The sequence below is a fragment of the Macaca thibetana genome, chromosome 16, assembly GCF_024542745.1.
Source record: "Macaca thibetana thibetana isolate TM-01 chromosome 16, ASM2454274v1, whole genome shotgun sequence".
Classification (NCBI taxonomy): domain Eukaryota; kingdom Metazoa; phylum Chordata; class Mammalia; order Primates; family Cercopithecidae; genus Macaca; species Macaca thibetana.
Window position 1 is genome coordinate 8623453 of NC_065593.1, and position 26509 is coordinate 8649961.

At 46.8% G+C, this 26509-nt stretch overlaps 1 protein-coding gene across 4 annotated transcripts in view; it reads right to left on the bottom strand.

Annotated features, from left to right (window-relative positions):
- The window catches only part of MYOCD (myocardin), a 221284-nt gene that overhangs the window by 12778 nt on the left and 181997 nt on the right, over positions 1-26509 (bottom strand). For all 4 annotated transcript variants that reach the window (XM_050765608.1, XM_050765610.1, XM_050765607.1 and 1 more), the window contains 5 exons: positions 20253-20428; positions 16912-17037; positions 11689-11945; positions 10417-10570; positions 3213-4142 (listed from right to left, as the gene is read on the bottom strand). In XM_050765608.1, coding sequence (XP_050621565.1) covers positions 3213-4142; positions 10417-10570; positions 11689-11945; positions 16912-17037; positions 20253-20428 — 1643 coding nt within the window. The remainder of the gene's footprint in view (positions 1-3212; positions 4143-10416; positions 10571-11688; positions 11946-16911; positions 17038-20252; positions 20429-26509) is intronic.

Here is a 26509-nt window from a genome sequence, read left to right on the forward strand (position 1 = left end):
AACTTTCAGTGGCTCCAGATATCCACATCGTAGGATTTCCACTTTCAACCCAGATGGGTGTTCAAGACTCTACAGTTTGGTGCTATTTACTTCTGCAAGCTTTAGTTCTACTATTCCCACCACGGACCTCGAGCAGCATGCCCCGTACATTCCATCTCCCTACCTTGTCCCTTTCCTGGCCCTCTACTTTTTAACATGACACTTCCTGTCAAGTCCAAGCCCTTCACAAAAGCTTCCCGGACCTTTCCAGCCCTTTATAATCAATCTGTCCCTCCCTCCCACAAGCATTTAATGTTGTAAGCATAGATCAGTCATTGTTAACCTATATTGTTCTTTATTTTTTTATTTTATTGTTTTTTTTTTTTAGATGGAGTCTCACTCTGTCGCCTGGGCTGGAGTGCAGTGATGCGATCTCAGCTCACTGCAACCTCTGCCTCCCGGGTTCAAGATATTCTCCTGCCTCAGCCTCCTGAGTAGCTGGGACTACAGGCGCGTGCCACCACGCCCAATTTTTGTACTTTTAGTAGAGATGGGGTTTCACGATATCGGTCATATTGGCCAGGCTGGTCTCTATCTCCTGACCTCATGATCCACCCCCCTCAGCCTCCCAAAGTGCTGGGATTGCAGGCATGAACCACCGCGCCTGACCTAATTTTTGTATTTTTAGTAGAGATGAGGTTTCAACATATTGGCCAGGCTGGTCTTGAACTCCTGACCTTGTGATCCACCTGCTCGGCCTCCCAAAGTGCTGAGATTACAGGCATGAGCCACTGCACCTGGCCTAATTTTTTTATTTTTAGTAGAGATGGGATGTCACTGTGTTGGCCAGGCTGGTCTTGAACTCTTGACCTTGTGATCCGCCCACCTTGGCCTCCCAAAGTGCTAAGGTTACAGGTGTGAGCCACCGCACCCGGCCTGTTCTTTATTGTTTTATCATGAAATTTTTAATGTCTTCAAAGAGTCTTTGTGAATCATAAATCACTGTACAATGTTAGCAGCAATATCATCAGTACTGAAAAGTTTGGTCCAGAGCTACGTCTCAAGAGCTATTTTTACCTTTCTTTCCCAGGACACTACACACTCAATACTTGTTTGTTAATTATGCCAATAATTTATTTAGGTCCTAATTTCTCCCAGAGCGCCCCTCAGGGGTAGACATCATTCATTGGAATGCATGGTTCCTGTAGGTTTGTAAAAATTAATTCCCATTAGCTTTTGCTACCCTTCACACTCTCGGGGTGGAGATATTCCACTTGAATAAGGCATGCACTTAGAATTAACAGATCTTGGGTTCCTGTGATCCTAGGTAACTAATTTAAGCTCTTTGAGCCTCATTTTCTTCAATGACAAATAAAGAAGAATACATTGGAGCTCACAGGTTTCTTGTGACAATAACTGAGATTACTCATAGACGTGTCTCTTAATGCTTGGCACTTAGCAGGTATTCAATTAATGTGAGTTTTCTTCCGATTCCTTTTCTAATAATGTTGATTTCAGAACCTTCTGATAATGTAACCTTTCTCAACTTGACTTATATAGGCTTTCCTAGTAATTCCTCAGCTCATGAGCATAAAAGTCTTTGTCAGTCACTTTTGCCTAGTCTTTGAATTAGTGAGTCTCCTAAGCCATCTCCTATGACCACTCCCATTCTAGTCCAGCCACTGGCCCTCTTTCTGATCCTTGAACAGTCCCTACAAGCTCCAACTTCAGGGCCTCTGCATGTGCTATTTCTCCTTTGCCTTCAATGCCTTCACCCCAAATATCCACAACATTTTCTTTTTACTGCTTTCAAGGTTTTGCTAAATGTCCCTGGTCCTTCTAATTAAAGTTGTAAATTTCCAGCTGGGCGTGGTGGCTCACGCCTGTAATCCCAGCACTTTGGGAGGCCAAGGCGGGCAGATCATGAGGTCAGGAGTTTGAGACCAGCCTGGCCAGTATGGTGAGACTCTGTCTCTACTAAAAATACAAAAATTAGCCAGGCGTCGTGGCATGCGCCTGTAGTCCCAGCTACTTAGGAGGCTGAGGCAGAAGAATCGCTTGAACCCAGGAGGCGGAGGTTGCAGTGAGCCAAGATCATGCCACTGCACTCCAGCCTGGGTGATAGAGTGAGACTCCATCTCAAGAAAAAAGTAGCAAACTTCCAAATTACACACACACACCCCCTTTTGCTTTTTCTCCAAAAAGATGTATCATCTTCTAATATAGTACATAATTTACTTTGAAATTGTTTCATTTGCTTTTAAACTGTCTCTGTTCCCATGAGAATAGAAATTTTTGTTTGACTAGCTCGGCACTAATTCCCAGAGATGAGAACAGGGCCTGGCACATAGTAGGTGCTCAGTAAATGTTTGCACTATGCAGACCATTACATGAAGAGTAAGATCTGATGATTTCCCCTTTAAACGTTTGAGGCATTGGTTTGGCCTATGATAAGGTTGGATACCAAGGAATCCTGGGAATCCTGAGAGCAGTGGTCAGCAAACTGCAGCCCACAAGCCAAGTCTTGCTCACTGACTATTTTTTTAAATAAAGTTTTATTAGGACATAGCCATGTGCATTTGCTTACATGATGTCTGTGGCTGTTTTTGTGATACAAAGGCAAAATTGGGTAGGGATGACACAGACAGTGTGACCTGCAAAGCAAAAAATATTTATCATCTGGCCCTTTACAGAGCAAGTTTGCCAACCCCTGCCTTAGAGGATGAGTGAGTTTGGTCTACCATGGAGATTCAAGGATTGTAGTGTCTGGGAGATGCTGGTATGCTTTTGGTAAACCCTTCACATTGAAAGTTCTGACATTAGCTCTTTAGCAGTTGAAAATTTGTAACCCGGCCGGGCGCGGTGGCTCACGCCTGTAATCCTAGCACTTTGGGAGGCCGAGGTGGGCGGATCACAAGGTCAGGAGATCGAGACCATCCTGGCTAACACGGTGAAACCCCGTCTCTACTAAACATACAAAAAAAATTAGCCGGGTGAGGTGGTGGGCGCCTGTAGTCCCAGCTACTCGGGAGGCTGAGAGGCAGGAGACTGGCATGAACCCGGGAAGCGGAGCTTGCAGTGAGCCAAGATTGCGCCACTGCACTCCAGCCTGGGCGACAAAGCGAGATTCCGCCTCAAAAAAAAAAAAAAAAAAAAAAAAAAAGAAAGAAAGAAAATTTGTAACCCACTTCCAGAAAGAGGTGTGCACCAGGCATGGTGCAAGGTGCTCTTACCTGTGCAGTGCACACCTGGCTGCTGATGGGCGAGGAGACCCTGTGTCCTTCTCCCTGGGCCCCGGAGGATGAGGGCAGAAAGTGCGGGTTGTTGGGTGATGGGGGCAAACTGATGTGCTGTGGGCTTTTCACGACCCCAAGCGGTGAATGCTGAGGGGAACACTGGGGGCTGAGAAATGTGGAAGAAAGTACATTGGTTTGATCTGAGGACTCCACACAATGAGCATTTCCAAGAGGCTGGAGTTGAGCCGCTTCACAGGCCGGCGCGTGACACTCTGAGCTGCCGCTTTGTCTTTTCACAGGTACTTGGGATGCAAAAGGACAGCTGGAGACGGCCTCTTCCTGCTTGATGGAGGCAGCCAGGAAAGGCAGCGGCTTCTTCTCTGAACAGTTATTCCTTTTCTGCTTCTGAAGCTGCATCCTCAGCTCCTCCACCTGCCTCTGCTCTTGCTGGAGTTTCCAGGTGAGTTCATTGATGACCTTCTGCTTCTCCACCAGCATCTTGTCCTTCTCGGAGTCCAGCCCATCCAGCTCAGAAGGAACAGAGCCCCCATTCAGGCTGCTCATGAGACTTTCCTCCGTGCACACGTGGACCGGGGACGGGTGCAGGCCGAAGGAGGGGGAAGTATCATTGAAGGTGTCCGGCAGGGACCCGGCGACCGACAGGTCAGAGGAGGCTGGGGAGATCGGGGGGCTGGAGCTGGTGCTGCCAAAGTGGTAGAAACCATTGGAGAGGGCGCTGGTGGAAGAAGTCTGGTAATTGGGCAGCGTGTTGGGTGTGACAGGAAAAGTGACAGTCGTTATATCCCCAAAGTTCGGCCCTGGGTTGCCAGAGCAGTCCTGGAAGGGTCGAAGCCGGTCCATGAGGGCCGTTTTGGTGCCTGACACAGGCAGGCCCCGAATTCGAAGCTGTTGTCTTAATTCAGAGACCTAAAGAAATCGGAATGTGGTCAGTGTGCTGTTTAACGACAATATTTTTAAAAGTGTATTCGTTATAAAATTAGCTTCAAAACATCACAAATGGAATTCTACAATACCCACTGTTTTTTATACTTCTTTCCAATTTCCTCTCCTACCCCTGATATAAACCAGTTTTGCACAATTTTAACAATTACTTTTAACTTTATCATATATGATGTTTTCACGGCCTTAGAGTCATAGAAATGGAGAGCTTGAATGAATGGTAGAAGTCATCTAATCTACTGCCCGTCATCCCTCATGGCGATCCGTGTCCCCGTTTTCTAGATGAGAAAACATATCCGCCTGGGTTTAGACACAAACCCTCCAACAATAGTCTTGAAGTACAGCGAAGTCGGCAGCTTCTCTGGCTTCCTTGGTGAGGGCTCTTCCTACCACGTTCTCTTCCTCAAACCCGAGCGTGCACCAGAACCACCGGAGGGTGTGTTACAAAGCAGTCGGCCGAGCCCCACTGTGGGGTTTCTGGCTCAGTTGATATGTATTTCTAACAAGTCCCCAGGTGATGCCCAGAGCTGACTTTGAGAACCACGGCTCCTTATGAACATTTATACCCTAATTTTAAAGACCAGCTGGATAATAGTCGTCTACTGAGAGAGTAGGTGGTGATAAGGCCATCGGTTCAAATCCTGGCCCTGCCTGTTACTAACTCAGTGATCGATCACTCCGTGCCTCAGTTTCCCTTCTGGGAAATGGAGGGAATAACACTTTATGCATTTTTGCGAGGGTTAAAATGGCTTAAAATGCATAAAGCACTTGCAATAGTGCCTGGCAAATGGTTGTGCAAAATAAACTTTTACTAATATTATTATGTTAATTCACATGTAATTATCTTATCCCTGTATTTTTTATAATGTTCTTAAACTGGAAACTCTAAATATCTACAAATATGAGAACTGGCTAGGTAAATGATGGTGTATGCAAATGATGGGACACTACAGATCCAGTAAAGCTGATGCTATAAATATTTGCTGACATTGGATGATTAATTGCTTGTGGTATAGTAATAAGTGAACAATGTTTGAATTGATTGTATTTTTCTAAAAATTATATAAACAAGGTATGGATATATATACATATATATATATTTAAAGCTATGTTTGCATATGAAATTATCCAGATAAAAATATGCTAAAATGTTAACAATGGTTCTCCTTATCTGTAAGTTCCAAATATTTCACATAAATGTATTACTTTTGTAATTAAAACAGGAAACATATTAAATACCTAAATTTCAATAATTTCATAAAACAGAAGACTATAGGCAAATATTCTGATATTATAGGAAGTTCTGATATCTGTAGGAAAAGGTTGCTTGAGAAAAATATTGAAAACAAAATTTAAAACTTCTGTAAGTCAAGAAACTACAAAGCGCAAATACGAATAGCTACCTTGGGAAAAACTAATCGCAACACAAATAATAAAGTGTTAAAAAGCTCAATGTATCAAGTGCGCTAATTGATTAAAAAGAAGATTGATACCCAATATAAAAATGGCCAAGGGATATATGATCCAGCTTTTTCAGAAACAAAAATAAAATTTAAAATATGGACTGTAATGTATGTATATCATCATTAGTAATCCAAGAAGTGCAAATCAAATGAATATATATATGTATTTATTAAATTGGCAAATGAATAAGAAGAGTTTGTGTTAGTTAAGTAGCAGCAAAAATTAAAATTAATTTTTTTTTCAGGCGGACTCTTGCTCTGTTGGCCAGGCTGGAGTGCAGTGGCGTGATCTTGGCTCACTGCAACCTCCACCTCCTGGGTTCAAGCAATTCTCCCGCCTCAGCCTCCCAAGTAGCTGGGATTACAGGTGCGCACCACCACACCGCGCTAATTTTTGTATTTTAAGTAGAGATGGGGTTTCACCATGTTGGCCAGGCTGATCTGGAACTCCTGACCTTAGATGATCCACTCACCTCAGCCTCCCAAAGTGCTGGGATTACAGGCGTGAGCCACAACGCCCCACCCCCAATTACAACATTTTTGAAAAGCTCTTGACTACATTGCTATTCAAAGTATGGCCCTTAGACAAACAGCATCAGCATCGCCTGGGAGCTAGTTGGAAATGCAGAATCTTGGGCCCCTCCGCAAACCTGAATCAGAATCTGCATTGCTACCAAGAGCCCGGGTGATTCAGTTCACACATGATTGCTTGAGAAGGGCCACTTCTGGGAACAGACTGACACAAACGTTCAGGGCAGAAATTTTACAATATATATCAAAAACTTTAGACAATATTAATATATGTCATTCAGGAATTTTATTCTAGCCTGAGGAAATAATCAGAGAAACTAACAAATGTAGGCACAAAGGTCAATGAAATCATATATATATAGCACTTGGAATAGTGCCTGGCAAGTGTTCGTGCAATATAAAGTTTTACTAATATTATTATGTTAATTCATGTGTATATAGATATAGGTTTTGAGACAGAGTCTCGCTCTGTCACCCAGGCTGGAGTGCAGTGGCACGATCTCAGCTCCCTGCAACCTCCACCTCCCGGGTTCAAGCAATTCCCCTGCCTCAGCCTCCTGAGTAGCTGGGATTACAGGTGTGCACGACCACACCCGGCTAATTGTTTGTATTTTTAGTAGAGATGGGGTTTCACCATGTTGGCCAAGCTGGTTTTGAACACCTGACCTCAAGTGATCTGCCCACCTTGGCCTCCCAAACTGCTAGGATTACAGGCGTGAGCCACTGAGCCCGGACTGAAATCACAGTTTGAATAGCCAAAATCTGGTGGCTAGTTAAGTGTCCAGCAGTGGAATGTTAACTAGGTGGTGAAGTGATATGCTGCTATTAAAAATAAAAAATTTATTGAATATTAACAGCTATGAAAAATGTTCATGATGTGTTAAGAAAAGAAGTATGCCAGTAATTTATGTACACGTCATTTTTTCAAGACAATTATTTTAAAACAAAATGTTTATATGCATTTTAAACCTAGAAGGAAATATAATCTGCTTTCTGTGAGTCTTAATTATTTTTTAAAATACTGTTGACTTTTCTACATACTATCATATTTCGACAGTCAATATATGTTACTTTATAATCAGTTAAAAGTTATCAGAAAGGATTGAATTAACTTACATTAGCAATTATTTAGTTATTTACCCTACAGTCTTGCTGGAATTGTTTTATCATTATCTTTTAGATTTGCTGGTTTGAAAAAGTACAAAATGGCATCTCATTATTGTTTTAATTTTGAATTACTTAAAATTGATGAGTTCTACATTTATTTTTAGAATCTGTCTTGGCACTGAATAATTTAACTACATTATTAAATAATGTGGCTCATATTCTAAAATAAAATGAATACGGTTGAGTTTAATTTACCTTAAACTTCAGAATATTACACTGTATGGGCTTGTTCAGGACAAAGGTTTGTATACACCTTTTTCCTACATTCACTGGTGTTTTAATCATTAATAACTTTCAAACCTATTATGGGAAAATTGAAACATACACAAAAGTAGATAGAAAAGTCTAATGAACCCTATCTACTCATCAACAAACTTCAACAATTATCACTCATGTCCAATCTTGTTTATTTTATACTCCAACCCACTTCTCCTACCTTTCCTGAATTATTTTGAAGCAAATCATATAATTTCATCCAAATAATTTGGTCTCTAGCACTAAAAGATAAGTACTCTTAAAAAACCATAGATACAATAACATTATCACACCTTAAAATATGAATCATTATTTCTTAATATCAATAAGATATTCTCCCAGTTTTTTAAACTTTCAGTCTCTCTCTCTCTCTCTCTCTCTCTCTGTCTCTCTGGTATGCTCTCTCTCTCTCCAATTTTTTTTTTGAGATGGAGTCTCGCTCTGTCGCCAGGCTGGAGTGCAGTGGCGCAATCTTGGCTCACTGCAACCTCCGCCTCCCGGGTTCACACCATTCTCCTGCCTCAGCCTCCCAAGTAGCTGGGACTACAGGTGCCCACCACCACGCCCTGCTAATTTTTGTATTTTTAGTAGAAATGGGGTTTCACCATGCTGGTCAGGCTGGTCTTGATCTCTTGACTTCATGATCTGCCTACCTTGGCCTCCCAAAGTGCTGGGATTCTAGGCGTGAGTCACCACGCCTGGCCAATTTTTTTTTTTTTTTAATAGGACACAAAAAATTATCCACATACTGTCATATATAGCCATGAACTTTTCAAAAAGAAGTCAAAGACTTTTCTCTCAGTGTTCTTTTCCTTTTATGTAGCAAAACGTGAAAATTGCTTCCAAATGTCACCTCATTATATGACCTTGCTGATTACTATTTGGGGGGGGTCACCTCCATCCATTCCTCTTATTTCTTCCTTTCCCCAATTGTGGCTGCATCATATGTCTCCTTCATTCCTCTTCTCCCCTTCCTTCTGACTCTTTCCATTTTGTTCTTTGTCAGTCACATTCACCCTTCTAGGTTCAATGCTCCACACATTACACATGCTTCTGAAATTTCTTTTCCCACCCCTGACAACACAGCCTGGCTAATTCTTACTGACGGAAATGGATGTCTTTTCTCTCGGTTGTCCTGCTGGTCCCTGAGACTTGACTTTCCTGAACTGAACGAACTTGCCACTGTCCCTTCATAGCAACTCCTCATTCTACTCTCCCTCTTTCTGTCATTGATGTCACTCTCCCAGGACTCAGATGACGCATCTCCCCATACACACAGTGAGTGGTCAAGTCCAGCCACGTTCTCTCCTGCCCATCTCTCTCTTTCCACTCGTCTCTCATACAATAGCAAAGCCCTTGAAATAAGTTACTTAGCTTCAAGCCTCAGTTCTGTCATTCATAAGCTGGTTAAACTGCCTATCATTTGACCTCTTTATGATTTTGGTTTTTTTTTTTTTTTTTTTTTTTGAGACGGAGTCTCGCTCTGTCGCCCAGGCTGGAGTGCAGTGGCATGATCTCCGCTCACTGCAAGCTCCACCTCCTGGGTTCACGCCATTCTCCTGCCTCAGCCTCCTGAGTAGCTGGAACTACAGGCGCCCGCTACCATGCCCGGCTAATTTTTTTTTGTATTTTTAGTAGAGATGGGGTTTCACCTTGTTAGCCAGGATGGTCTCGATCTCCTGACCTCGTGATCTGCCCGCCTCGGCCTCCCAAAGTGCTGGGATTACAGGCGTGAGCCACCGCGCCCGGCTCTATGATTCTGGTTTTATTTTCACTTTTTAAACTGGGGAGACAAAACTTATCTTGTGGGGTGAAAATTAAAGCAAATCTACACAGAATAAATGACGGATGGCTCATATTAAAAAATACAAATTGGTAGGGGCTGGGCAGGGTGGCTCATGCCTGTAATCCCAGGACTTTGTGAGGCCAAGGCTGGTGAATCACCTGAGGTCAGGAGTTCAAGACCAGCCTGGCCAACTTGGTGAAACCCTGTCTCTACTAAAAACACAAAAATTAGCCAGGTGTGGTGGTAGGCACCTGTAGTCCCAGCTACTAGGGAAGCCGAGGCAGAAGAATTGCTTGAACCCGAGAGGCAGAGCTTGCAGTGAGCCGAGACTGTGCCACTGCACTCCAGCTTGGATGACAGAGCAAGACTCCATCTCAAAAAAAGAAAAAAAAAATTGATAGGCACCATCGTCATCATCATCATCTCTTTATACCTACACTAATTATTATAACTCTCACCAGCCAATGCTGCTGAGCATGTGTATCTAGAGGGATCCACCTGCCTCAGCCTCCCAAAAGTGGGTTTTGAGGGGTCTGACAGATGGCACTATCATATCTGGATCATGTTTCTCTGTGACTAAGGCATCTCCTGTCTTACTTGTCTCCTGTCTCACTCTTATCTAGAAATAGCCTACTTAAAAATTATTTTTTTACTATGGTGAAATAAACATAACGTTTGTCTTTTCCCTCTATCTCAAATGCTCTTGCCCTTCCACCTTCTGCCCTTTTACCATGGGGTGGCATTCGCCAGATACTGGTGCCATGTCCTTGGACTTCTCAGCCCTAGAACTGTGAGAAATAAATTTCTTTTCTTCACAAATTTCCCAGTTTCCGGTATCCTGTTACGGCTACGTAAAATGGGCTAGTCAACTGGGGTGTTCAACCACAGCAGGATAAATTCTGCCACCTCCTTCAGCGTTTCCTATGGTCTTCTTTCCCTCCCACTCTCTTACTCCAGATACCAGTTGGTCGTGGTGCTGTTAACAACATACTGTTGTATTTGTTTAAAAAAAGAAAGAAACTCATGCAAAATCCTATACCTTCAGATCATCCAGGTTAGGTGGGAGTGGGCCGGGTTTGAAAGAAGAGACACCAGTTTGTCCAGAAAAACTGTTCTTGACAGGAGACAAGGGGGTATTGCTCAGTGGCGTTGAAGAAGAGTTTGGATTTCTGACCATCTGTTCATTTGGTTCTCTAAAAGACAAACAAAGAGGCACTTCAGGTATAATCAAATATTGGTGGTATAACTTGCGTTTAGATCGGATCCCAAAGTGATGGCCTGCAAGGGTCAGGCATGTAATAAACCAGCAGAAGGGAGCAGGGTGAGGAAAAACAACAGGGCCGGCTAGATGGCAAGTGGTGTGTGACATCTGAACTTTGTTTAGGGAGATAAGAGGGAGTGGTGGGGACTGTGGCACACACCCACCTGTGATTCAGCTGCTGCTCTGTCCTGGGGAGGCCAAACCCACCTGGTGAAGCTTGGTTGTGTTTAGCGCTTGGCGTAATCGCTAGCATAGTCTGAGGAGGACAGGAGGAATCCTACCTCAACTTTACATGTAGGGATATCGACGATTTAAAAGGTGATGTAGCGATGTGGTCACACAACCTGGGCTCAAGAGTCAATCTTGGAGGGTGTCTCTCTGCTGCTCAGAAATGTTCTTTCCAAAAGCAGAAGTGGATCGGAATTGCTCATAATTCCCATATCACATTCTTAGACATTCCACAGTCCAATTTGAAAATGCTAATCCTTTCCTATTTCCCAAAGGGACCTTTTACCAAGGGCACTGATTTATAGTAGTCCACCCGTTATTGGCGGTTTCACTTTACAAGATTTCAGTTACCTGAGGTCAACTGTGGTTCAAAAATAGATGTGTACAGTACAATAAGTTATTCTGAGAGAGAAACCACCACATCCACATACGTTTTATTGTAGTATCTTGCTATAATTGTTCTATATTGTTGCTAGCTATTATTGTTCATCTCTCACTGTGCCTAATTTATAAATGAAACCTTATCATAGATATGTATGCCTAAGAAAAATACACTATACGTAGAGTTCAGTACTATCTGAGGTTTTAGGTATCCACTGAGGGTTTGGAATACATCTGCAGATACATCCCAGTCTTATGGCTCTGAAAAGGTGTGCATAGTTTCTAAATTGAATCAGCTTCCAAACATACTGGATGAGGAAATGGTGCAATACAGGACTTGCTAGGCCCCATGGTGCTGGCCCCATGTACATCAGATAGATATTAACAGACATCCTTCTCAACCTCTGCCCACAGCCACTCTCCCAGGCTTGCCGGACTTACTTAAGCTGAGCTTGGTGCATCCCTGGGTAGCTGAATCGGTGTTGCTGCTGCTGCTGCTGCTGCTGGCTGAGGATTTGGAGCTGCAGGAACAGCTGCTGTTGCTGTAGCAGCCGAGCGTAGGCTGAGTCCATAGGTGGAGGGGACTTCTCTGCCTTCTGGTCTGGGGGAATGTACTGGTGATATTTAAGCTTCTTCACCTTTGGCTTGGGGTCCTTGGGCTTTTTGTGGCGGTTCTTACTGTCACCCAAGGATTTGGACTGCAAAGAGGATGAGGAAATGGCATGTGCTTTAGGCCATGACTGAGAATGACTTTGCATCATGGACACATTGTGAGGCAGTTTTGTCTGATGGCCATTCTTGAACCTCAGAAATACAATATAGCAAAGGCATGACGTACAAAGAGCTCCTAGAACACTAACATTGCTAATGAACAAATTCATTGCAAATGTATCACACTGGAAGGACACTCCTTAGACAGGGAAAGTTGAATCTTAGAAGCAGCTCCAGAATTTTTCTTTTCTGGAGTACAGCAAAACGTAATCCTGTGTTTCAATGAATGCATTCTCCTAACCTAAAACCAACTGATGGCCTAACAAAGGCTGCCTTCTGATCTTAAGACTATTTGTAGAAAGTTCTTTCGTGGCTGGGTGCGATGGCTCACACCGGTAATGCCAACACTTTGGGAGGACGAGGCGGGTGGATCACTTGAGGTCATGAGTTAAAGACCAGCCTGACCAACATGGTGAAACCCCATCTCTACTAAAAATACAAAAATTAGCTGGGCGTGGTGGCAGGTGCCTGTAATCCCAGCTACTCAGGAAACTGAGGCAGGAGAATTGCTTGAACCCGAGAGGCAGAGGTTGCAGTGAGATGAGATTGCGCCACTACACCCCAGCCTGGGCAACAAGAGTGAAACTCCATCTCAAAACAAAACAACAGCAACAACAACAAAAGAACGTTCATATGCATATGGGAAGTCACCTTTAGTTAAACACTTAATAAGTGTTTTTATTAATAAGTGTTATTATTAAGTGATTTATTAATGACATAAACTTAGATGAAACTAAGATTTTCTTTGAAAGTCTAGGATGTGGTTATTTGTTGCTTTGGACTGAAAGTAAGATAAACCCTGCCTATCTGCCTGCTTAACACCCTCTCGCCTGCCTGCCAAATACCGATGAAAGATCAGGAAGCAACACCTTTTGAAATAAGGATACTTTACTTATTATGGGAAGGGTTATGCACCTACTGGAACACTTCCCAGAGTTGGAACCCAAAGCATGTATTGCATGATTCGGACACACTGAATCAGGAAGTTAAGGGTATAGTCTTGGAAGATAAGACAAATGTTTGAAAGTGGTACAATCACTTAACTTTAATACATCTCAGTTTCCTCATCTGCAAGTTGGAGAAAATATTCTTTACTTTTTCTCTCACTAATCGGTATAAAGACTATAAAAGATAATATTGAAATAATAACAGGTAGTCAATGAGCAGGTAATTGTGTCTATAACCTGCTCCTGAAATAAAAGACTTTTGTATTTAGGAAGGAATGGGTCCATCTTGTTATCAGGTTAAAAAAAAGTTAATTTTCAGGCTGGGCGCGGTGGCTCACGCCTGTAATCCCAGCACTTTGGGAGGTGGAGGTGGGCGGATCACTTGAGGTCATGAGTTCAAGACCAGCCTGGTCAACATGGTGAAACCCTATCTCTGGTAAAAATAGAAACAATTAGCTGGGCATAGTGGTGGATGCCTGTAGTCTCAGCTACTTGGGAGGCTGAGGCAGGAGAATAGTTTGAACCCAGGAGGCGGAGGTTGCAGTAAGCCGAGACTGCGCCACTATGCTCCAGTCTGGGTGACAGAGCGAGACTCCCCCTCAAAAAAAAAAAAGAAAAAAAAATTTCAAACCCTGACTTTATTACAGAAGGTTGAAATGAAGAACATGGATGTCATGACCTCAAGTGATCAAGGATTTGGGGGAACATTGGAAGAAAAGTGTGTTACCACCGGTGTCCAGAAGAGGGGGCTCCTGAACAGCTGGCAGGCATATTCTGACTTGGCAGCTTCTCCACTTCAACCACAAACTACACATCTGAATGTGACCTTCTCCAAAGGAGCTTACAACTCGCTTGGACTCAGCGCAGTGCACCCCCAAAGGCTCTTTTGTTTTCCAAAGAGACTTCTTCCTGGCGACTAATGAATAATGAGCACAAGTATTTCTGTGTGTTTGGTGGCTCCGTTTCTCCCTGCTTACTAATCGATTAGCATTCTAGTTCATTAATCAGTCTTCTGTTCTTGGAGAGTTTCTGCAGGGCTCCCGAAACCAGCTCTGCCCTGGCTTGCTCCAGATCAGCTGCTGTTGTCGCCTCATTCTGGGGCTTGCCTTGTCTGGGAAGGATGGGAGCTGCAGCCCTGGCAGGGTCCCGCAGCTAAGTCGGGGGTCCAGGAGCTTTTTTTCTCTGTGTTGCCTTAGCACATTCCAGAAGGTACTGAAATCGGATCATTTACTCTGGATAGTGTGGGGTAAAGGCTACTACTACTATTCTCTTTTCGAGCCCAGGGCATGCTAAGGTTGTGTGTGTTTGTTGACCAAGCAGAAAAAAATTATGGCTCTTCTACAAACAGCCAGCCTGCCGGGACCAGCTGGGTGTCTGTAAGAATCGCCCTTTTCATTGAAAGTGATCTGTTCATCTCCTGGGCTTCTATCATACTTTCTACTACAGTGAGGTTGAAGGCTTTGCTAATTGTTTTGTTTTGTTTTGTTTTGAGACAGAGTCTCGCTCTGTTGACCAGGCTAGAGTGCAGTGATTGCGATCTCGGGTCACTGCCACTACCGCCTCCCGGGTTCAAGCCATTCGATTCTCCTGCCTCAGTCTCCCGAATAGCTGGGACTACAGGCACGCACCACCACGTTTGGCTAATTTTTGCGTTTTTTGGTAGAGACGAGGTTTCACCATGTTGGCCAGGCTGGTCTCGAACTCATGACCTCAGGTGATCCGCCCACCTCGGCCTCCCAAAGTGCTGGGATTACAGGTGTGAGCCACCGGGCCCGGCTGCTAATTTGAATTATGCAAAATTTAAATACTGTGATAGAAATATGAATAACATTTCTCTTTATACTCAGCTTTAGAAATAATGGGACTCATCTCCTCCTCCTTCCCCTGCAATGAACAAAATGCATTGATAGTCACATAATTTCAAACCTGTTGAGCTGAGTGAATTTTCAGATGGGTTTAAGCTCTTGTGGTTCGGTGGGGGAGCCTTACTGAGAAACTGAAGTGTCTATCATCCATTAGACCATAAAACTATTACCATATCATTGATTTTTACTTCAATTTACCATCTTTTTTAAATCCCATAAGAGTCATTTTAACATTCATTAAGTGGTGGCACTCGAGCTGAGAAAACGTGTTCCCAAATCAGTCAGAAGTTATTTGGGAGAGGCCAGGCACAGTGGCTTACGCCTGTAATCCCAGCACTTTGGGAGGCCGAGGCAGTCCGATCACCTAAGGCCAGGAGTTCAAGACCAGCCTGGCCAACATGGAGAAACCCTGTCTTTACTAAAAATACAAAATTAGCCAGGCATGGTGGTGCGCACCTGTAATCCCAGCTACTGGGGAGGCTGAGGCAGGAGAATCACTTGAACCCGGGAGGTGGAGGTTGCAATGAGCCGAGATCGCACCATTGCACTCCAGCCTGGGCAACAAGAGTGAAACTCCGTCTCAAAAGAAAAAAAAAAAAGTGATTTGGGATAAAACATTATGAAGAAGGCCACATGATTACCAGGCATCCAGTTAACTGAAGAGAGAGCAGCCTGTGTACTGTGAGATACGACGCTGGTGTTTATAGAAGCACAATTCGCAAGTACAAAGATATGGACCCAACTTAAGTGCCCATCAATCAACAAGTGGATAAAGAAAATGTAGTACATATACAACATGGAATGCTACTCAGCCATAAGAAGGAACGAAATAATGTCTTTTGCAGCCATTTGGATGGAGCTGCAGGCCATTATTCTAAGTGAAGTAACTCAGGAATGGAAAACTAAATATCATGTGTTCTCACTTATAAGTGGGAGCTAAGCTATGAGGATGCAGAGGCATAAGATTATGTAATGGAATCTGGGGATTGGGAGAAGATTGGGAGTGGGGTGAAGGATAAAAGATTACATATTGCCTACAGTGTACACTGCTCAGGTGATGGGTGCACTAAAATCTCAGAAATCACCACTAAAGGGCCGGGCGTGGTGGCTCACGCCTGTAATCCCCGCACTTTGGGAGGCTGAGGCGGGTGGATCACAAGGTCAGGAGTTGGAGACCATCCTGGCTAACATGGTGAAACCCCATCTCTACTAAAAATACAAAAAATTAGCTGGGCGTGGTGGCGGGCGCCTGTAGTCCCAGATACTTGGGAGACTGAGGCAGGAGAATCACTTGAACCTGGGAGGCGGAGCTTGCAGTGAGCTAAGATCGCGCCACTGTATTCCAGCCTGGGCAACAGAGAGAAACTCTGTCTCAAAAAAAAAAAAAAAAAAAAAAAAAAAAAAAAAAGAAAAGAAAGAAAGAAAGAAAGAAAAAAGAAAAGAAAACAAAAAAAAGAGAAATCACTACTAAAGAACTTATCCATGTAACCAAAAACCACCTGCACCCCCAAAACTATTGAAATAAAAATAAAAATTAACAAAAAGATAATGCTGAGAAAACGAAACATTTGCTATAATGAGTCTAACTACCTGCCTACTGTGAATGAAACCCCGTGTTTATTTCCATCGGAAGACTGGCCTGAATGATGTAAATGTTACTTTATGCAAGCTTTTCAGGGATACTTCCCTTGCATAAAATTCAACGGCTGTATACCTGTTTTACGAAACTTGCAAATCCTGCTTTACAATCAGTTGTATCTACCTCAAGGGTGAGCTTATGAAATCTTTTACGTCGGAAACATGCTGGCTAAGCTGTGATCCCAAAGAAATGCAAATCCACAGCTTTCTCCACGGCAGAGGTGGCCTCTGCTGTGCTGCACGGATAATGAAATCTTGGTCCATATACACTGGTGACCCATTTCCCATTTCCTGTTTTGTGACCCTCCCAGTGAGCCGAACCTCTGCACGGGTCCTCCGTGTAACTCTCCTCGCGTTGTCAGACCTAACTCAGAAAGCTGTGCTTCAAGTTGGCTCCGTGAGCCGCGCGTTCAGGCGGGGCTCCGAGGCTGGTGCGATCGTACCTTTACAGCAGCATGCACGGCTATGGGGGTGCTGGGGGGGCCAAGCCCCTGCTTCCCCGCATCTGACTGGTGGCTGGGCTGGGAGGCTGAGTCATTTCTGTCGTTTTCTGAGCCAGAAGCAAGATCCTGAAATCCAAATGTTACGGATATTAGGAAGATACAGGAATAAGTTGTGTGACACAGAACTCTGAACACACACCTCTGCTGCTTTCATCCTAGCTTCTTACCCGAGTAAACATCAGCCTACCTTCCCAGGGGGAGGAGTCACATACATATATGTGTGTATATATGTATACGTGTGTGTGTGTATATGTGTGTGTGTGTGTATATGTGTGTGTGTGTGTATATATATATATATGCTTGTTACCCAGCTGAGAACACTTTTGAGAGAGAAAGGGAATCATTCTAAGTAAGGATTCCAAAGACAGGTATAAAACTGGTCTGTTCTAGGCAAACTGGGACATCTGGTCTCGCTGTGTGAGCATTCCACCTGTCTGTGACAAGGTCCACCTGTCTTGATAATGCAATTGAAAAAGAAAGCAGCAGGGAAGAGTGGGTGTAGGAATGTGGGGGGAAAGTAGGACAATGAACAAGGTAGAGGAAAAGAATGTTAGCAGAGAAAGGGAAAGTGTGTGTGTGCAAGTGTGTGCAAGTGTGTGCAAGTGTGTGTGTGTATGTCCAAGTGTGTGTCTGAGTGTGTATATGTGCATGCATGTGTGCATGTGCATGCATGCTTCTGTGCATGTGTGTGCATATATGTGTGCATGTGTTAGGTATATACATGTGTATATATGTGCACATGTGTCTCGTGTATGTGTATGCACATATGTGAATACATGCGTGCATACAGGCATGTATATGTACATGTGGTTTTGTGTGTATACATATGTGAGTGTGTGTGTGTACGTATGCATGTGTATAAAGACATAAGAAACCTTTATCAGAGGCAGAGTCTGTAAAGGGAAAAATTATTTTCTCTTTCGCTCCTACATTCTTGTGTTTCAACTCTGACAAAATGGAGCCCGGGCTGCCCATGATCTCTCCATGCGGGGGTTAGGAATGAGCTTTGCAGTTCTTCCCTGAGCCCTGCCTGGCACCTGTCAAAGGCCTGAAGGATTCTTTTCTCTTGGAGCCTCAGGGTCCTCATCTGTCAAACATGAATGCCTGGAGAAATGACATACAATGACTTTCGCATCTTGCCCGGCATTGTTCGGTGCTTGTTCTCTTTTTTCCCTCTCCTAAGGTGAAGCAGAAAAGAACTTGCCTTTTCCTCAAACCATTCTTAAATCAGAAGCTGAGGAATTTACTGTCAGAATAATGTGTACAAATGATCTGATATACCGTTTGATGTTATCAAAGAAATTTGGCTGCAAAGACCAACTGTGGCTTGCAGGGGAAGGAAAAAATGCTTTGATTATAAACTCTTGCACAATAAACACACGAATAACTCAGCTCAGCTTTCCATGCCTCCCTTTTTTCCTCCCATTTCACTTTTTCTCCTTGGCAGCGTTAGGTTTGCTCTGATGGGGTGAAGATAGGCATGACGATAAACAGTAACTGGCATGGTTTTGGGAAACGAGGCACTGAATGATAATTATTTTAACTGTCGCTAATATCTGTATGGTACTTTTCAGTGGGGAGGGAAAAAAGAAACCCCAGCTTTCAAATATATCTAATTTCAGTTCATTGCACAATTTACACGAGGCCAGGAGGGGCAAATCCTTCCTAAAGAGAAGGGACTGAGGGTCTGAAGGACTCTCTGGATAGAGGCAGAATTGGAAGAGCTCACATCTGGCTTCCACGCTTACGCATCTCTTTCCCCTCATATGTGGACGCCCGCGGGCATTTCTCTTAGGGGCTCCATGAATACCCTCTGGCTGGATTTCCCCAGCGTGGCTGGCACTCTGCTGTATTTGTAGAGCCCACCCAGTTGCTCGGCCTCACAGAGTTTTTGTTCCTCCTCTGTCAGAATCAACCTCGATGATATCTACTTGGAGAGGTCTCTGATTTCAAATGAGGAAATTTTGCGAAGCACTTGGCACTGCCCCTGGCCCGGAATGAGCACTTAATATGTGGCCGGAGCTGTTGTTCATAATCATCATTATTCTTTTTTGTTTTCCTTTGAGACGGAGTTTCTCTCTCGTGGCCCAGGCTGGAGTGCCGTGGCATGATCTTGGCTCACTGCAACCTCCGTCTCCCGGGTTCAAATGATTCTCCTGCCTCAGCCTCCTGAGTAGCTGGGATTACAGGCGTGCACCACCACGCCTGGCTAATTTTTGTATTTTTAGTAGAGATGGGGTTTCACCATGTTGGCCAGGCTTGTCTCGATCTCCTGACCTCAGGTGATCCGCTCACCTCGGCCTCCCAAAGTGCTGAGATTACAGGCGTGAACCACCGCGCCCAGCCCATAATCATGATTATTCTTTATAAACGTGCTTTAAGAGTATTCTCAATAAACGTTCCTCATGCTCAAGGGTTTGTAGATTTGTCCAGAAAGAGGTGAATGCTACGGTTGGGTTGGGGCTGAATTTTGCAGCAGCTTGCTAGGTAGAAACCTGCTAAGAGTAGAAGCAACGTGGGCCTCCCTGCCTTGGACAGAGCCAGCGTTTCCTTCTCTGCACTCCCCAGAGCCCTGTAGCCAGTCCTCAGTGCACAGAGAGATGGTGAACTTTGAATCAATCCCTGCTCTGGCACTTTCTAGCTGGGAGATTGTTGGCAAGTCATCCAATATCACTGAGCCTCAGCTACTTTGTCCATAAAAATGGAGAGAAAAAGTATCTGCTTGGCAGAGCAGATGCTTTAATGGATAAGTTAAAGGATGTAGTTCTGGCCGGGCGCGGTGGCTCACGCCTGTAATCCCAGCACTTTGGGAGGCCGAGGCGGGCGGATCACAAGGTCAAGAGATCGAGACCACGGTGAAACCCCGTCTCTACTAAAAATACAAAAAATTAGCCGGGCGCGGTTGTGGGCGCCTGTAGTCCCAGCTACTCGGGAGGCTGAGGCAGGAGAATGGCGTGAACCCGGGAGGCGGAGCTTGCAGTGAGCCGAGATCGCGCCACTGCACTCCAGCCTGGGCGACAGAGTGAGACTCCGTCTCAAAAAAAAAAAAAAAAAAAAAAAAAAAGGATGTAGTTCTGGAGGTTCTCTTGCAGCGTTTTCTGGAGCTTTTGTCACCCCACACAGAGGCCTGTGCTGAACAGAGCGAGAAGAGGCATCGAAATGCCGTGGCAGCCAGGGACATCTCCGGGTTCTCTAAGCAAAACCAGCTGTAACAGATTTTAAGACTGTGAAACGATAATACATTGAGATGCTGGTTTTTTTTTTTTTTTTTTTTTTCTTACCTGGTTTGTCCCCAGAGAACCTGTCGAAGGGGTCTCTGAGGCTTTATCGTCTGGCGGGGATCCCGCTGAGTTTTGGGGGTCTTCACTTCGAGTCTGATCCGGAGAAAGCCCATCACTACTGCTGTCCTCTTCAAAAGCAAAAGCATCCGTGGATTTGGAGAAACTCACCTGGTTACCTGAGGGGGTGAAATCCAGGAACTCAGTGAGTGGCTTAGGAGAGTCAAAGAGCTATTTTAGAAACGCTTCGATGTGTCACTTCTATTAAAAATACACCCCCCTCTCTCTCCAGTTTGTTTTAAGTTTAGGTAAGAGTGAAGCTGTACTTTAAATTATTGTGTTTCTAAAAAAGTGGTTTGTTTGGCGTGTAGGAAAGAGTGCTCTATCAAAGGTCTGTCATCATTCGTTAAACTTTATCCTCAGGTTTCTGCACATCTTCCCGTTTTCTATGGGAACCCATATGTTTTTGAAACTAAACTGGGGAAGGAGAAGGAAAGAACAGGGAATGCTGGGTGCAGAATGAGGCCAGAGGAAAATGTGGTGGGAGCATGCGCCCGTGTCCCTTGGGTTTTACCATGAGAAATGGAATCGAGATGGCAGCCTGCCGTTTGCATCATCTTCAAACATAAAGCGGGGCACACAGCACACAATGTTTAGCAAACTTTGTTCATAAGGATAAGCGAGGACAGCTACTGAGTTTAAATTCCTAAATGTCAGAATTAGCTAATGTCACCACCGTGTCCCGAAGAGCCATTCAACGAGTGCATGCCTGTTTACAAAAGCCATAAATGTGTCTCAGAAACTTCAGCTTGATCCTTATTTTTCATTATTTGGAATTTCTTTGTATTCCTCGTATCTTTGTGTCTATTTTGGAACTCCTCAATGGCTCACGCAAGCAGGGACTCTTCCTCAGCAGCCTGCATGGTTTTTGCAAAGGCAACAGAAAAATTGGTGTGGGAGAGGGGTTATTGCACCAGATGGGACTAGAATGACATCCTTATATGTCCCTTACGTTTTTATTTGCCACATTTCATCTGGTTTATTATCCAGCTGCACAGTACACAATGTGCTGAAGCCACATAGCTCTCCTGACCCGATTCCAGGGACTGCTCTGCTAAAGGAATTTAGGTATTATCAGGAAGTTTTCCAGCCCGATATTCTGCAATCACACCGACAAGAACTTTTGACTCTTGTCTTGTGCAGATAAGAGAAAGGAGCTCTCACTGCAGGGATTGGAAAGGCAACGAGGAGCTGGAAGTAATGGAACAAATGTGGCTTTGGGCTTGTCATCGCCACCACTGCTGGCATCTGTCACAGGCCCTCTCACAGGCATTCAAGTGTCACATCAGGAAGGAGGCCGTGCAAGGACAGGGCAGGGGGAAACTCCAATCACAGGCCCGGGGCGGCCCACTAACTGGGAAGGGTTTGGGGCTGAGCATTTCTGCTCCATGGGTTATTTATAAAAGTCATTATTGCTTTTCCATGAATATAAAAGTCATACATGTTCATCATAGAAATTCATACCTTAGAAAAATGCCTAATGTGGCTGCACACAGTGGCTCACGCCTGTAATCCCAGCACCTTGGGAGGCCAAGGCAGGTGGATCCTGAGGTCAGGAATTTGAGACCAGCCTGCCCAATGTGGTGAAACACCGTCTCTACTAAAAATAAAAAAATTAACCAGGCGCGGTGACAGGCGCCTGTAATCCCAGCTACTCGGGAGGCTGAGGCAGGAGAATCGCTTGAACCCGGGAGGCAGAGTTTGCAGTGAGCCGAGATCACGCCACTGCACTCCAGCCGGGGTGACAGAGCAAGACCCTGTCTCAAAAAAAAAAAAAAAAAAAAAAAAATTGGGGGATGATGTGTATTACTGAGGGTCAGGTAGGCAGGCAGTAGGTAGGTGGGTGGGTGGGGGTTGGGTCCCCCCCCCCCCCCCCCCCCCCCCCCCCCCCCCCCCCCCCCCCCCCCCCCCCCCCCCCCCCCCCCCCCCCCCCCCCCCCCCCCCCCCCCCCCCCCCCCCCCCCCCCCCCCCCCCCCCCCCCCCCCCCCCCCCCCCCCCCCCCCCCCCCCCCCCCCCCCCCCCCCCCCCCCCCCCCCCCCCCCCCCCCCCCCCCCCCCCCCCCCCCCCCCCCCCCCCCCCCCCCCCCCCCCCCCCCCCCCCCCCCCCCCCCCCCCCCCCCCCCCCCCCCCCCCCCCCCCCCCCCCCCCCCCCCCCCCCCCCCCCCCCCCCCCCCCCCCCCCCCCCCCCCCCCCACCCCCCCCCCCCCCCCCCCCCCCCCCCCCCCCCCCCCCCCCCCCCCCCCCCCCCCCCCCCCCCCCCCCCCCCCCCCCCCCCCCCCCCCCCCCCCCCCCCCCCCCCCCCCCCCCCCCCCCCCCCCCCCCCCCCCCCCCCCCCCCCCCCCCCCCCCCCCCCCCCCCCCCCCCCCCCCCCCCCCCCCCCCCCCCCCCCCCCCCCCCCCCCCCCCCCCCCCCCCCCCCCCCCCCCCCCCCCCCCCCCCCCCCCCCCCCCCCCCCCCCCCCCCCCCCCCCCCCCCCCCCCCCCCCCCCCCCCCCCCCCCCCACCCCCCCCCCCCCCCCCCCCCCCCCCCCCCCCCCCCCCCCCCCCCCCCCCCCCCCCCCCCCCCCCCCCCCCCCCCCCCCCCCCCCCCCCCTCCGTTAGTGGTATTAGGAGGCTTCAGTATGGCTTTGTTTTGTCCATATGTGTGATAAAGTGATGAAAAGTCTGCTCGAAACCCACGATGTGTGTCTAGACGCGCGTTCATAGGTTGGAAAGAGGTGTGCATACCTTAGAAAATGCCTATGTGCTGCACACAGTGGCTCACGCTCGTGTAACCCCCCCCCCCCCCCCCCCCCCCCCCCCCCCCCCCCCCCCCCCCCCCCCCCCCCCTCCCTGCACCTTGGGAGGCCAAGGCAGGTGGATCCTGAGGTCTAGGATCCTTCTGAGACCAGCCCCCCACAATGTGGGGTGATCTAACCCAGGTCTTACTAAAAATAAAAAATTAACAGGCGACGGGGTGAAGGCGCCTGTAATCCCAGCTACTGGGTAGGCTGAGGCAGGAGAGAATCGCTTGATCCCCAAAACCAAACTTCCAGAGTTTGCAGTGAGCCGAGATCACGCCACTAATGCATCAAGCCTGGGGATGACAGGTTCAAGACCCCCCCCCCCAAAAAAAAAAAAAAAAAAAAAAATTGGGGGATGATGTGTATTACTGAGGGTCAGGTAGGCAGGCAGTAGGTAGGTGGGCACATTTTCTCATTTCTTTTTTCGGAAGTGTTCCACATTCCAGAAGTCACTGTATTCTCTTAGGATCCACATGGCACGTGCCCTGGGCCAGTGCCATTCACATTGTCGGAGACCCTGCGTGTGACTTCGTTAGACTCTCAGGGCAGCCAGTCTTCTCTGCCCAGCGGGACCCTCTGAGAGCTTCGTCATCTTACCTCCCCTGCCCACTTCCTTCAGTCTAAATCCATGTGAACCTTCTCTGATCTGATACTTCTCGTGACAAAGACCCCTCCTGTCTGCACACAGGGTATCATATCCCAGGAGTGTACAAATTAGAGGAAATTAACCAAATTGCAACATTTTCTACATATTCTAACATGTGGGTAGAGATGTTAAGAGAAGGAAGAGAGAGGGGTTTCTCCTCTTATCCTCCCAAAACCCAACTTCCATTGTTTTGAGTGGAGAGAGAGCAAATAATAACAATAGCAGCTGGATGAGGGGTTCACCTAGCAGTGGCAGCAATAGCAAAAACAGCCAACTTTGTTAGACTTCCTAATAGTTCAGGAAAGGGGCACATTTTCTCATTTCTTTTTCTTTCTTTTTTTTTTTTTTGAGACAGAGTCTTGCTCTGTCACCCAGGCTGGAGTGCAGTGGCGCGATCTCGGCTCACTGCAACCTCCGCCTCCCAGGTTCAAGTGATTCTCTGGCCTCAGCCTCCTAAGTAGCTGGGACTACAGGCATGTGCCACCACACCCAGCTCATTTGTGTATTGTTAGTGGAGACAGGGTTCCACCATGTTGGCCAGGCTGGTCTTGAACTTCTGACCTCAAGTGACCCACCTACCTCGGCCTCCTAAAGTGCTGGGATTACAAGTGTGAGCCACTGCACCCAGCCTTCTCGTTTCTTTTTAATAAATGAACACATTGTAAGGTCTGGTCCACCCAGTTATTTCGGGACTGAACTAGGACAGCAGTGCTAGGCTTTGGAGTCTCAGACCTTGTGATCCACCTGCCGCAGCCTCCCAAAGTGCTGGGATTACAGGTTGAGCCACCGCGCCCGGCCTACTCTGTATACATAGGTCATATACTAAGGGCGTCTCCGGAATTCCACACAATAGCTGAATTTTTGAGATCTGAGGGACTGACTGTGACATCTTGCTTTTCAGGAACGAAGAAGGCAGGAGATTCTGGGAAGGGAGAGTCCCGATGAATTTTATTTGGACTTGCCTTGGTAAAGGGGTGGAAAGACTGTTGGAGCCCTGAAGTTACCGCCAGTGAATCAGCCCTTTCCACTCTGACACCTGGCGTTTGGTGACCTCAGGTTGAAGCACTAGAATGATGTGCAAAAGTCTAGAAGTTGAGTATCTGGAATAAAGGTGCAGGTGATCTATCCCCCCTTCCCCAGGGCTGGACAGAGCATTCCTAAGCCATTGCGTTTAACTCCAGCCTCCCCATTTTAAGAGGAGTAGAGACAAGCTGAGGTGTGATCAGATAAGATATGGCTAAGAGAAGAGACAGAAAACCATGAGAAAGGAGATCCTTGTATCTCGATGGGACACAATCAGAGAATCTGTCACGGGCCAGACTGCCTGGTGAGTGCTAGTGGTGGTTACAGGGAGGAGAGAGCGATGCGAAGTTGTCCAAGAAGCCTCCCGGAGGAGGTGGGATTGAATGGAGCCTGAAGTGACTGTCAGCGGTGGACAGGACAGCAGAAATTGAGAGGCGCGCGTCTGACAATGAAAGGATGGGGCGCGTGGATGAGAAATGATAGAGTGGCCATTAGCAGGGTTGGGTTGGGGAGGATGACAAAGAAGTGCTTTCAGCCGGGGGAGAGGGCTATTTTAGGAGCCAGCCCCTGGAGAGACATTGCTTGTAGGAGACAATTGGGGGTACGTAGGGCAGGGGTAGCACAGGAGGGACATTCCCATGCTTAAGTCAATGAAATCAGGAAACCATGAGTGCGTGGAACTCCATCCCAAGGACAGCTTTACACCTGCGTAAGCAACCAGGATGAGTGCCACGGCCCCAAATATGACTCCTCTCCAGTATCTAAAAAGCACGATGTGCCAGGTTAGAACCCTCTGACAGCTGCACCGAGGACCACTGGTCGCTGTCCAGGCCACAAGACCCCACCATGGGGGCCCCTGTCAATCACCACTCCTTCAGGGTTACTAGTGGCTGGTTTAGATTTGCCACTGCCAGGGCAGAAGACGAGGGCAAGGGCAGGGAGCCCACGCACAGCTATAGACTTGACTCAGTCGCTGTCAATGGGAAAAACCTTAACAGTGGAGGGGTTCCTGTAAGTACATAGCAGTGCCTTCCGTTTGGCATGAACGCCACCTACGGTGTTCGGTGTGGTCCACAAGTCCCTGGGTTCTGGAGTCAGGCGCTTTTGAGTTTGCTTTTTGGTTCTACCATTTCAGGGATAGCGTGACTGTTGGCAAGTTATTTGACCTCTCTGAGCCTCAGTCTCCCCATCTATAAAATGGAAATCATCATCATAGTAGCTAGCTCTCAGGGTAACAACATATGGAAAGCACGGGGCCCGGTTCCTGACGTGTAAGTGATGAATAATTTCTTGCGGTTATTGTTGCTATTGTTTTTTGGTAGGAGCATCTGTTTGTCTCAAGTGTAACATCATCAAGAAATAAACAGACCACCCGGGAGGCAGTTTATCCTCTGGTCAGCTTGGCAAAGGTCAGCACAACTCCAGAACCAGAAAAACCGGTTGGTCCCGAGAGGTTCATGCTGGGAAAGCAAAGGCGGACCCTCCTCAGAGTAGGAGGAGTGTGGGTGGAAAGGCTGGCATGCCACTCCCTCTCCTTCCTGTTCAGGCCAAGCCCATGCAGAGAGGGACAAAGGTCACCTTATCTGACTGCCTCTGGAACAACCAAGTCTACTGGCTCCGTGGTGTGACCCTGGGCCTCCGCTCCAATCTCCCCCAGCATGAGACTGGCTGGGAGCTGACGGAGAGCGGTGTGCTGGCTATTGTCCCTGCAGACGCGTCAGGGGTGTGATGACAAGGACCTGCTTTGGGAA